The following is a 12,653-nucleotide window of genomic DNA, read 5'->3' as shown; positions in this document are numbered from 1 at the left end:
TAATTGTTCAATTCTTGTAGAGGACAATAGATTCTGAGAATAGGAAGGGATGTCAAAAACCAAAACAAAAGAAATTACAACAGCCTCTTGGAATATAAGAAAACATCACATGGAGCCAATTGAGATTTCAAAGCTACCACAAGTAAACTGCCTGGGGGTTGAAATAGACGAGACGTGAGAACAGTGCCGGTTTTTTAGCTAGAGAAAAATAAGGGCAGGAGAAAGGTCACCCGTCTATGTCAAAATTGGAATATGTGTGCTGACCACTTACTGAGGCTGGGCGTCAAAAAAAGTTATCAACAAAACAAAATAATATAAGAATTTGCAGCGATTTTTCTTTCATTTTAGTGATTCGGAAGCACTATTTATTAGTCAGACAGGTGCAGTATCATAACTTTAGTTTGAAATGCTTATGTCTCCGGGAGAGAACTAAAGTGAAAAAAGTGAAAAGCGAGGAAAAGAGAATTGTATGTGGCTTTCATTTCGAAGAACATCGTTTTAAGGAGGGTCTGACCGTGAGGGAAGGGAAAACGGTGACCAGCAACGGGAGATAAGGCTCTGAGAATCAGTGGGAGATTTGCAACGAAAGGGTAAACAAAGTGGGAGAGAGGAAAGAGCGTAGAATAGAGGGCACCTATGTAAAACGGGCGATGTGGTGGAGAGACAAGATTAGTTAGGGAAGATTGTTATATCTAAGCAGCAAGTCCAAGGTAGTTATCAGATAAGTGCACCGCTCGAACTTAGAGGAGCTTATAAGTTCAGAACTGTGCAACTACATATCACTGAAGGCAATGAAAGATAAAACTGCAACAAACTAATCTATTTTATTGAAGTATCGTCTCGATTTCATTTAGGCCAGAAAGCATAGCTGTTCCTTTCCTTTAAGGCTTATAGTGATACACATAACAACCCAAACGCAGTGAGAGAGATTTTGACCCGTCCACCTCTTCCTCAAAAGATACACCTTCTGAAATTTTAGGATAATATTGGAAAACATTATTGGCCAATAATAATTTTCAAATTTACAAAGTAAGCGAGTTGGACACCTCTGTTATCAGAATATTTGAATGCTGTTTGACATGCCGTTTTACATAAGAGAATTTTCAACTTGGTATCTCAAATTTTCCTTTGTAGGCTTAGTAGAAAGAATGGCTAGAGGTTGATCCGGGTAAAAACCAAAGTTATACACGGACATAAGTCCCTATCCGAGGGGTTGCGCTTGAAATAGGAAAAATCTGTACAATGACTATTAGACTTATTATAATTTTTTTTTTTGCGAAAACTGAGTCATATTTATTGTACCAAGATGTATCCCATGGCCTTGATGTGTTTTTCTCCATTATCTGGAAAAAAATCGGCCTCGTTACCACACGAGTTTGAATTCTCAGGGTATCCTCCTGTGCCAAATCCGATCCTTGAGTCGCACGTGGAACACTCGTCCTGGTTGTTGCTAACAATACCAATTCTGGCTTTAGAAGATCCATTCATACTACAAACGACATTGAACCCTTCTTTATTGCAGTTGGACTGTAATGAGCCTTGGGAAACAATCAACTCTTTCCACTTCTTACGACCCAGTGAGGTGGCGCAGTATTGGCCATCAGCAATCAGTGAGCGCAGAGAGTCAGCTTGCTTGTGGATGACAATAAACCTGAACTGCTGGTCGATCTTCATACCGAGACAGATCTTGGAGAAGGATGTGTTCCAGTAGGTGGGTAGCTTTGATTCCTGTTCGTCGAACCCAGTCTCCCCTCCGGGAAGATTGTATCCTTGATCATTTATCCAGTAATGCTCATCATAATGGAAGGTGGTCTGAAATATAGGAGCAATTCAATTTTTTTATTTACTCCGAATTAATGGATATTTGCTGTCGAAGTCCTGTCGTGTATCTGCATTTATTGATCCATTACTCATTTGTTTTACCGTTGAATTGACCTTGGTGTTTACGGCATCGTGTCGTGAAGACTAAGGTCATTTTTTTTCCAATACGGACCCCGCGCCGTAGATCAGTGCATAACATACCTATTTAGTTATAAGGCGTTCTGATGTGTTTTTCAATTGCCTGCCAATCAAGAGGCATTGATATGATAAAAATTTATGAAGTGAATGAAGGATGATAGACGTTGCTATTCCTTAAAGAAATTCCTATCTCTTTTTAGATATAACAAAAACAAATTGGAGTTTGTTTGTGTCACGATAAAAGTAACTGATCCCCGATAAGACTCTGCGATATTCCTATGATCCATGATTCCTCCTCATTGGCAAGTTGATTGGCCCTAAATGTTCTATAGTCCTTTAAGAATCCTCCTCTACCTATCCCCCTCCCCCCGCTGTGTAGGGGATGAGCAATGACAGCTCTTTAAATCAGTGTGATATCTACATATCCATTAACTAGCGTGGAACTTCAACTCAGATACGATATATTCTTTGTTACGAACAGCTTTTAACCAAATTATGATCTTAATGATGTGTATTTCTTATCTACCTGTTACATGATATTAAAGAAAAATATGTTAGCATATATTTATGCATTCCTTTTCATTCTTTTTCAACAGTCACCACACACAATAAGTCTTGAACGAGGTCTGTTCATCATGTATTACCTTCTCGATGAAACACAAGAGGCATACATAAGTTACATGCACGTTTTTAACTTGCAACGTTTTGAAAGAGAGCGGGTTTATAAAGGAAATGAATTATTTAATGAAAATAGGCACCTTTCTGCCGTCAATCTTCATGACTGGCGTCCATCCTCCATCTCCACACCCAAAATTTCCCATGTGACAGAAAACGGACAATGGTTGGGAGTCAGCAAGAAGGGTAACCACACCACTCACATTGGATCTTTTGAATCAAAATGAAAAAAACAAATACAACTAATAATGAAGACAACGATGGTGAAATAAAACTTGAGCTTATAAAAGTCATCGCTACAATGGTGGGAATGAAAATGACAATGGGAAAGTTACTGAACGACAATAATAATGATTCGACAAGTAAGCAAACGAAAAGTTGATCCTTCAGACGTCAATATCTGTGGAATATAAACAACAGCCTTTATAACAACAATGCTTAGTTATTTGTCCTGGAATCAAATAGATGTCCCAGGGCAAATGTTATTTTTCTCTTCTTCTGTGAGGACAGTAATGCACTCCTTTTAAACGAACCAAGGTTCAAAGGACGACTTTCTTGGTATATGGAACGTGGTTTGAGAATTGGGCTGTATTCGGTGACGTGATGGGCTTAAACTAATTGAGGGCAAGCGGAATATTTGACGTACTATGAAAATTAAATCGAAAATTAATTCTACTTACATGTCATGAATTTCTTTACACGAGGAACCTCCTGGAACGAATTTAAAAATACCTTTGATTAGAAGAAATTGTAAATTTGTTTTAGCTTCATCTTAATCCATCATTGGGAAACTATATTGACTGCAATCTGACTGATTGACAAAATAATTTTATCATGTTCCAAGCTCTGCTTTGTAGCTGAAAAGAATTCTCAGTTTCATTTACTTTGTTTGGCAGCATGCATGTTTTCTTCAAATACATCATTGATAAGAAACGGCGTCAGGGGAGGACCATTGTTGTTATCTTAATAAAACAATAAATGTTTTTATCCAGTTTTTAAACTTTCTACTTTATTTGAAGGCTTACCAAGTTTATTACCAGTTGTGTCGGAAAAAAAATTAATTATTTCGAAAAACATCAAAGACTCATGATTGGGCATTTAGTTTCCACACTAATAATATTAACGGTTTAAGCTGCAACACATGCCAGCTCGTATTTTGTGATTTTACTCGAAGAGAACATTCAAACGATTAAGAATCATCGACGGATGTGTTTCAAAGGCACTTACCAACTGAAAAAAAAGGAGATGAAGAAGACTTTTAAGCTAATAAGCAATTTGTGGATGAGGTTGAGTATGATATCTTGAATTAGCAAAAGCGAGATCTGAGTTGTCTTCTGAAGCCAAAGGACGAGGGAGATCACGCGGACACATACAAAAGGTTTAATATATCGTGATTTCATGCGAAAACCGAATTCAATGATTTTCTTATTACGTAGATTTTTCAAAATCTGAGCTTGCGAACGTTTTAAAACATTACACGGAATAGGGAATTAGAAACTAAGTAAATTTTGAACTCGAAATGATAGCTGCAATATAAGTTACGGATATTGGGTTATTGTGTCAAGTGCACACGCTATAAAATATTTATTGGTCACTATCAACCCATCAGACATTTTATAATAAGTCTAATGTATAATAATAGTGGTTATCCTATACCTTTGGTAGCCTTAAATAGTATAATAATGGTGACAAGATTCTTAAATTTGCGCTGCAATGTTTGCTTTGTAGTACCTGTTTATCTTCAAATAGTTTATAAAGGTCTCAATGCCTAGTGGAAGGGCAGTGCTACCGTTAATGTAGCAAAATTCTTACTTATACTTTTCACTAGCTGATTTTCCTCTATATTTCGACCCCAACGTTTACCTTTACATTCTCGTCCATTTCCAGTAAGTCCATGTTTACATGTACAATTGTATGCCCCTTTGGTGTTATAGCAAAATGCATGAGGACTGCAGGTGTGTAACATTTCAAGACACTCGTTGATATCTTCAAATTAAATAATAAAAATGATTAAAAAAATAGACAGACGAATAAATGAACAAAGAATAGCAGCAGATATAATTGCAATATGCTTTCTTGTTTATATTGTACTATTTCGGTTTTTAGTCAGAAGGCAGAGTTTTTGGTTTTAGTGTTTTATTTTCGTGGGTGTAGCGATAATATACTGGCATTTCACAATTTCTATCAGAAAGTTCGAAATAAGAAAGTCCGCTTCCTCTGCTCAATATTTCCAAAATTGACGCTCACTTTTACATTCTCTTCCACTCCCAGTGAACTCAGGCTTACATGTACAGTTGTAAGACCCTTTGGTATTGTGGCAATAGGCATCAAAGCCGCAAGAGTGTAACCCTCCGATACACTCATCGATGTCTATAGATATAAAGCCAACAAACAATTGATGGAAACATAAATGACTTAAGAGGTCAGCAGCTTTACTTGATATTCACATTTTAATATTTTAGGAAACAGTGATCAGAAGATTTATTCTACTTGGTGCAAAAACACCTTGGTGATCAAGAATAACTTTTTTCAATGACATTTCGTCCATATATATCTTTCCTCGCGTTCAGTTTCACTATACATTTTCTTGCTGAAAAGATCGAGATGTAAGTTCCCATCCCTTTGTGGATAATTTGCAAATGTAAGCTTTATCTTTTCCTTGCATAATCGCTAATAAATCCAACGCTCACCTTTACATTCTCGTCCATTTCCCGTGAATCCATTTTTGCATGTGCAATTGTATGAACCTTTGGTATTGTTGCAAAACGCATCAGAGCTGCATTTGTGTATCCCACGAACACATTCGTTGATGTCTGAACAAAAAAATTAACAAATAAATGAAAACAAAATTATCGTACCAAAAAAAAACAAACACACACAAAAAAAAAGCATAGAAGCACCAACAACTGTGAAAACCACAATAAATGCGTAGGCCTCCTTCACATACTTTTCCTGGTATGGTAAACGTAGTTTTAGTTTTCTCATGATTACTACACAATTTTTTTTAAAATGAATCGATCAACAGCCGCCTTGAAGGTCATAAGCAGTACTGATGAGCTGCGAAACATTCATATCTTCCTTTTATTTCAATGCGGAAAGTTCTGCAGGTGGCTTATTACCTTATTGCTTGTGGTGCAATATCAATGAAAATATTCAATGAAAATCATTGAATTCGGTTTTCGCATGAAATCACAATGCACTTTGTCACTGTTTCTTTCCACTTTCAGTGCAGCTCAGAAGATACGAGAAGACGAATGAGGAGAAGGGAGATGACCAGAAGAAATGACAAAAAACGAAAATTTCGTTATTGAGTTGTGTTGGTGAAGAAACCGTGACAAAGGCCTGCTGTCCTTCGGTTTTTACTGACTAGTAAGAACGGTTTAAGCTACATGGGGAAAGGAAAAGCTCTTTTATTCTATGAGACCCAATTAACAAGCAGCGCGCTAAAGGTTTTCCTCGTTGTTGTTAACCTGAAGGTCTCAAGATATCAACATAAAAGCTGTGTTTACCTCTTTGGCAAATCGGACCCTCAAATCCAGCGGTACACAGACACCGATAACCTTTCTTAGTAAATCCGCTTTGACAAGTGGCATTGTTTTTACAAGGATTTTGGACACAATTGCTCTGACAGAAGAAACAAACCGTTGTCATTGTCATTATCATTATCATCATTATAATCATTTTCATCCTCTACTAGACCACTACGGTTATCAATATCGTTATCGTTATCCTTGTTATCATAGTTGTCCTTCTATTTCTAAATTTTTCCAATAACTTTAAATGCTCTGTCTTTGAGGAGATTTTGGTGAAGACACAATATTACCGCTAATGTCTTGAAAGAGTAAAAACAACTCAAGTTCGCAATTAAAGGTGAACACGAGACTTAGAGTTCTTAAAAGAAAAACAAAATAAACCAATCTGACTCTTACATTGAAAGTTACATTTACCTCAGCTGCGTGATAAAAATACATCTCTTGGTCTATCAACTTTTCTTCGTGTCCTTCATGAGTAGCATTGTTCAGTTCACATTGATAGTTTCCATTTCCATCTCCCCGTGTATAAAGATTAATGCTGACACAGTCGGGCTCCATGTAACACAAGTTTTCGCAGAACCCGGAAACTGTAATTTCCACGGTGCGAATTGTGTGGTTTATGAGGCGTTTCCCGTCAAATGCTTTCTCAGGCCCAAACTCCAAATTGCGACACTGGTCTGCGATGCAGACGTCTTTGAAATGGCAATTATAATACATTATACGTAACGTTATTGCTTATGATGATATGTTTAGAATTTCGATAGGTGACATTTCATCATCAATTGTGTTAGACTTGAATTTTTTTCTTCGTCTATTTTATTTCTACAAGAAAAGGGATATACAAACCCTCGACAGTGTCTCAGGTGCTATTATGAGAGTATGTAAACACGGCAAAAATTCCCTATTATTAAATTGAAAATGATTTCATTTGTGTTTCGCCTGTTTCAAGGGTTGTTTTAAAGGCTTCGGAAAGACGGCAATCTCTGAACAGTTTGGGTCAGTGAAGGAAGACGACTAAGGGGGTTCAAATTCCTCGGCAGAAGTTTTGTTATCGATTTTGTAATCGTCTGTGTTTCGCTTTGTAGAATTCTTACTAAATTAATACACTTACGTACACGAAAATGTCATACTTCTTCAAAGTACTATCTGTGCCTTGATAACTGAATATTTTAACGACAATTCTTCAGTTAATATAGGTGGAAAAAGCTAATTTTCTGACTTAATGACAAATTGTCATAATTGAATAAAACGTTTCCCCCCCAAAAAAACGAATACTCGAACCAAAGGTAAACATGGATTGGATATAAGTCATACTGAAACTAACCTTGTGATCTGACAGCCCTTTGTATCATAAAGCAGAGCTCCAATAAGAAAAGGGAGACAAAAACAGAATACATGATACAGATAACGATTAGAAAACTTCTAGCCCCTTAAACATATGCTTAAGAAACGAATTCTTTACTTAATATTACTCATCATGACAGGGGAAGTTGGAAACAATGAAAATTAGGCTGACGCCGGTTAAACCAATGGCAGTCAAATTATTTCGTATGTCAGCTGTTCTGCCTTAGTTTCTACCAGTACAAATGTTTGTTTAGAATGCTGTTCGGTTCAGCAATAATTTGCCTGTCAATTGCCATAATTAAGTTTTGTCACATCATTCTGTAGCCTGACATGCTATCATGAATAATTGTTCAAAAACTCATTAATTAACCTATCAAATGGTAGATAATACATCACGTGCACTGACTTTATATCGATAAACCTCATCCTTATTAGTATGCGGTGTTTATCAGATATAAAGACACTGCAGGTGACTTATGAATATTAATTAATTATCAACACAGAAACTGACACAACAAATGGTGGGAACATATTTAATGTTGTTTCAACAAATTTGACACAGTAAATTTACTTTTGCACCAAATTAATAGTACAGTTGTGAAATACACATCTGGAAAAATTCTCTATTCCATTAGTACAGTAATCTGGTAAAGGCATATTAGACAATACCCCATCCCTAATGTTTTTCTCGTATGTTAATTTCTAACGTTCACAAAAGCATAATTGTTATGAACTCTCTTGACACACGCTTTTCCAAGAATGTTTTTAAAACCGTTCAAAAAACTCGCAGCACGTGTTTTATCGGGTCAAAAACCACTCGGCTACGCCTCGTGGTTTTAAACCCGATAAAACACTCCTGCTCGTTTTTTAAACATTACATAAATAACAGTTGAAATTATGCAGCCGTGTAACACGTCAGCAAATTCTACTCCACGACACCTTTCATATCCATACTGTCGTTCCATTTTAGGAATGATAAATGAAATTTGTTAAATGATAAGCGCACTGATATTTAAACCGTTTGTGCTGAATTAGGGTAAATTGGACCTGAAAGAATTGTTTTAGGTCACGCAATGTTCCTACAATTTTATATTCATAGCATAATCGAGCAGACGTTTAGACCGGTAAAGCTCGCATAAGTTCTGTGTCATAATGTAATTGACTAAATTGGTTCGTCGTTGAAAATGCGTACGTTAAATAAATGGATAGATGTAAACCTAGTTTGTGAAAATGAAGAATTCATTTGATGGTTTCCTTGGTTAATGCTTTTACACATGTACTACAGCTGGCATTGTGAAAGTTTGCCAAATTATCATGTAACCACAGTTTATTTTGGTGGTGGTAAGAACTTCCTGTGTGTCATGATATTCGTGATGGATAAGTTTTGATTATCATGGAACCTTGTTACAAGCTAAGTCAGCCAATTCACCTCCTCGACACCTTACATATACATATTTCTGTGAATATTTCTGTCTTCCCTTTTTTTCGCTGAAAGACTTGTACAACAGCTGGGATTATGATGCTTTGTTAAATCGACATAACAATGTTTATTTTGGTTCTCTGGTGAGAACTTCCTGTGAATCATGTTCCTTCTCCATGATTTACTGCTCCCGTTTAGAAATAAAGGCTTAATATTAGAGGCAATAAATCAGTAGAAATTGATTTTCACAACTTCAAATTAGCTTTGTTATCTACACAAGTTTCAAACTTTTCACTTGATGTACACTGACACTCGGCATGACTTCCTATCCTCTTTCATCGCAGACGTTATCGAAAACTGGAATGATGTTGTAGTAAAAGTTGCTGACTTTTTTTTTGTAATTGTTATCGATATTTTTATCATTATTGTTTGTTATCATTTTTAGTCTCAAGAGGGAGAAGTCCTCCTTCGTAAGCACTTCGCTGTTTTTTTTATCCATTTAATAATCAAAACAAGCACCTCTGTCTGACTCTACAAGCAAAAGTTCACTTATCGATATGAAGCTCTAACGAACGAATTTGATGAAGTAAGTCCGTTATATTCCGATTTTGTAACGAGTAGGAAAATAAAAAAGAAATAAAAAGGTGGGTTTTCAATTATCATAGAGTGCCATAGGAAATCAAAATGTGTTATTGTTTATGGGAAGTTATTTCAGCATCGTGGTGGCGCACCCATTAAAAATGACCGTACAAAAATATTGAACGATTATTTCTCCGCAAATGAAATCTTTGAGGAGAATCACTTGATTTTTTTTTTCTATTAGTGGAAGTCTTTTAGCATACCTTCAATGTATTTACATTGCTTCGTGTTTTCCCTCGAAAATATTAATGTTGTCCAAACAATGTGCTCGCGTTTCTTGATTTGTTTTGATCACTTTTATTATTAATGAGGTTTTTTATGTTGATTGAACTAGAACCTGTCTCCTTGAAGCTGTAATGTTGCTATGGTAGCCTTAATTGTTTAAAAAAACAAACCCAGTTTGATTGCAGTTCTTTGGGCATTTTTGAACATCGATTTCAAGGAGACAAACAGAAAAGTGGAGAAGCTATAATCCATCAAAAAGAATAGGTTTTTCCAAATAACGAAACCATTTGAACCTTAACAAACTTTTATTCCAGACTCATTTGACCCCCAGCCTCTCGCGACCATCGATCCACAGTAAAATGACGATTTTTTTAAGTTCAGGGGAAAATTGATGAAGATAGTCTTTGAAATTCTGGTGCAAATCCTAATTTCCACCCTAGTCCCCAACTTTATTAATATTATTACCTGCTATGAACAAAATCAAGAAGTGTATCAACATCGCACTCAAAGACGTCAGCTGCACTAAGCCTCTCCATGCTCTGTGAGTGAGATACTTTGTGGCTTAAAATCCACACCGTCAACTTAAAAAAAAGGGGCTAATGACTGATTCCAGTGCTGGCCAAAAACACTAAAGGGCAGCATGCAATGGTGTGGAGGATTGGCTTTTATATATATGAGGTGATACACTAAACTCTGAACTTTTCGGCGGCTGTTGAGATATTCATTGGGTTACGTATTCAGTGGCTTTGGTGTTAGCAGTTCTCTCGGCTGAGAAAGATTTTTCACAGGCCAATTTTGGCCGTTTACCTGAAAGACTTCCACTGTCGGTAAGGGCAAAGTCAATAAATGAGAATTTTGTAAATTGAAAATGACGACCATTGTTGTTTATGTTATCGTGATTCAACGCATTTTTCCATCTTAAGAGTTAGCGCCAACGCACTCTACAATTGTTATTCGAGAGTTGTCGATTCATTTATTTTCATTCTTTCATGAATTCGGATTTTATTCTCAGTAAAGGGCTATTGTGTTTATATGATAAACAAAATAATACATGGTTGCTTTTAGATATGGCATTTCTCTTCTTGTGTTCAACTCGACATCTCACTCGTGAGCTATCGAGTTAAACACTCGAAGAGAAATTCCGTATCTACGCGCGCCCATGTATTATTCTCTATTTATCGCTTATTGTCACGAAGTTACGGAGGTACCCTTCTTTATTCTTAACTGTCTTTAATCCTAAGCACGCTTCCTCCAACTTTCTTCTTAATTGCCTCGTACATAATGATTGTATGATTGTAAGTAGGAATCTTTGATGAGGGTGAGCGCATATTTGATAAGTTTATGTTGTGCGTCGTCCAATTTTTATTTTACCAAACAGCTTTCATGCAGTAGGTGTCTTCACAATGACATCTCTATGCTTTAAAAAAATGCAGATAGTTTCCGATGAAAGCAAGAAAATAAACATTGACATCTACAGAATATTCTGAAATTGTTATCTATCAGACAGGATGGGAAACGCTTTTGAATAATTCCAACGAAGAGCCTTCGAGTCATGCCACAGATGTTAGTTTGGCGGAGTTCTGCATGGAAATGTTCGATGACGGTAAGTGACAACGACAACACTATTTTAATTTTATTTTCGGAATAATAGTACAGTTTTCAGTTTGATAGAGCTATTGATATTTCCTCTCATGCGAGAGCGTAGAATTTCTCGTCTGTAAAAGCCGAAGTTGTCGCACACTGGAGCTTGTAATAATGTCAACCAACACTCAGCGTGTGACATTCAAATCTTCAAAACCTACAATGAGCAAATATAATGATAAACAATCAAACTATAGACTACTAAATGTTTTGTGCTGTACAAAAGCCGTATTTGCTGATTTTAACAGTCTAAAGTAATAAACGGCAGAAGAAAGAAACGCTCCGATTTTCCAATCAACATTTCGCCTACATGCATATCTCTAAACGTGAAATTTTCCATTCCTACAAAAAATTATCCAAAGTTTTTCACATTTCTTCGATTTCTTGATCAATCATCTTGTATAACGAGCTATAAAATGTGGGTTTCTTTGGTCAAGTGACCGCCAAGAGCCAGAATTGCGTTACAGGTGCAGTTGAGAGAAGCTTGTCACAGTAGCGGATTTTAAAAGGCATAAAAGACAAAAATGCGATGGTACCCAAAGATTTTTTTGATGGTATTCAGAGACGAAACAATGGATTTTAAAGGAGAATTCAAAATTGGTGTTGTAGCTTTCTGGCAAGGGGAGATATTTGACCTCAAAGTTGTCAAGTTAGATGAATCGCAAAGTCTTAAAACACCGTCATTTATTTTCCTCTGTTGATTGACAAGCCGTCGATCAAATTGGCTGATACTTGCGTCGGACATCAACTAAGGGTGTAATAATATGTATGCAATATGTAAATGGTGAGATATGTATGGTGAACACCAAGAAAAACCGGGGGGGTGTGGTCTATCTCATCCCGGAGATAGATAGTGTCGTAACGAGACACTAACTAACTAACTAACGGGACACGAGACGTAGTAGCACTTCTTGAGTGCTCTAGCCGCTGCCTAAGTGCTTTACAACAGAACAGAGCACAGTCAATGCTTCCATATTTGTTTTATAGTAAAGAATCCGTTAAATTCCCCATGCATTACAATCAATTTTCAAAACGAAGTTTATTTCAAAAGCGAACAGCATTGTCGTCAGCATGCTGTCCACTCCCATAAAGCACGCTACAATAAGCCAATCAGAATCATTTTTAGAATGGTTCAAACAATCTTAGACCACAACTAAAGCTGTCAAAAGTATCAAACTATCAAAGTTCACAAATCATCAAAATTCACAATCTGCAAT

General features: G+C 36.4%; 1 protein-coding gene across 1 annotated transcript; it reads right to left on the bottom strand.

Annotated features, from left to right (window-relative positions):
* Positions 1–805: 805 nt before the first annotated feature.
* Positions 806–7,619, bottom strand: LOC131778627 (fibrillin-1-like). Its single transcript, XM_066169954.1, has 8 exons — positions 7,492–7,619; positions 6,582–6,859; positions 6,144–6,258; positions 5,325–5,447; positions 4,498–4,620; positions 3,315–3,345; positions 2,718–2,844; positions 806–1,812 (listed from the first exon to the last, which is right to left on the bottom strand). The coding sequence occupies exons 1-8, from the start codon at positions 7,562–7,564 to the stop codon at positions 1,294–1,296; spliced, it is 1,389 nt and encodes a 462-aa protein (XP_066026051.1). The 5' UTR covers positions 7,565–7,619; the 3' UTR covers positions 806–1,293.
* Positions 7,620–12,653: the final 5,034 nt, after the last annotated feature.

This window comes from Pocillopora verrucosa, chromosome 7, assembly GCF_036669915.1.
Source record: "Pocillopora verrucosa isolate sample1 chromosome 7, ASM3666991v2, whole genome shotgun sequence".
In the NCBI taxonomy this organism is placed as follows: domain Eukaryota; kingdom Metazoa; phylum Cnidaria; class Anthozoa; order Scleractinia; family Pocilloporidae; genus Pocillopora; species Pocillopora verrucosa.
This window is presented reverse-complemented; position numbering and strand designations above follow the sequence as displayed.

Bases quoted from the DNA above. Each gene is read 5' to 3' on its own strand.
- LOC131778627 (XM_066169954.1), bottom strand. From the start codon at position 7,564: ATGTATTCTGTTTTTGTCTCCCTTTTCTTATTGGAGCTCTGCTTTATG. The intron at 6,860-7,491 runs GTTAGTTTCAGT...GCCATTTCAAAG, and splicing joins AAGGGCTGTCAGATCACAAG to ACGTCTGCATCGCAGACCAG. The intron at 4,621-5,324 runs GTGAGCGTTGGA...TTTAATTTGAAG, and splicing joins AAATGGACGAGAATGTAAAG to ATATCAACGAGTGTCTTGAA.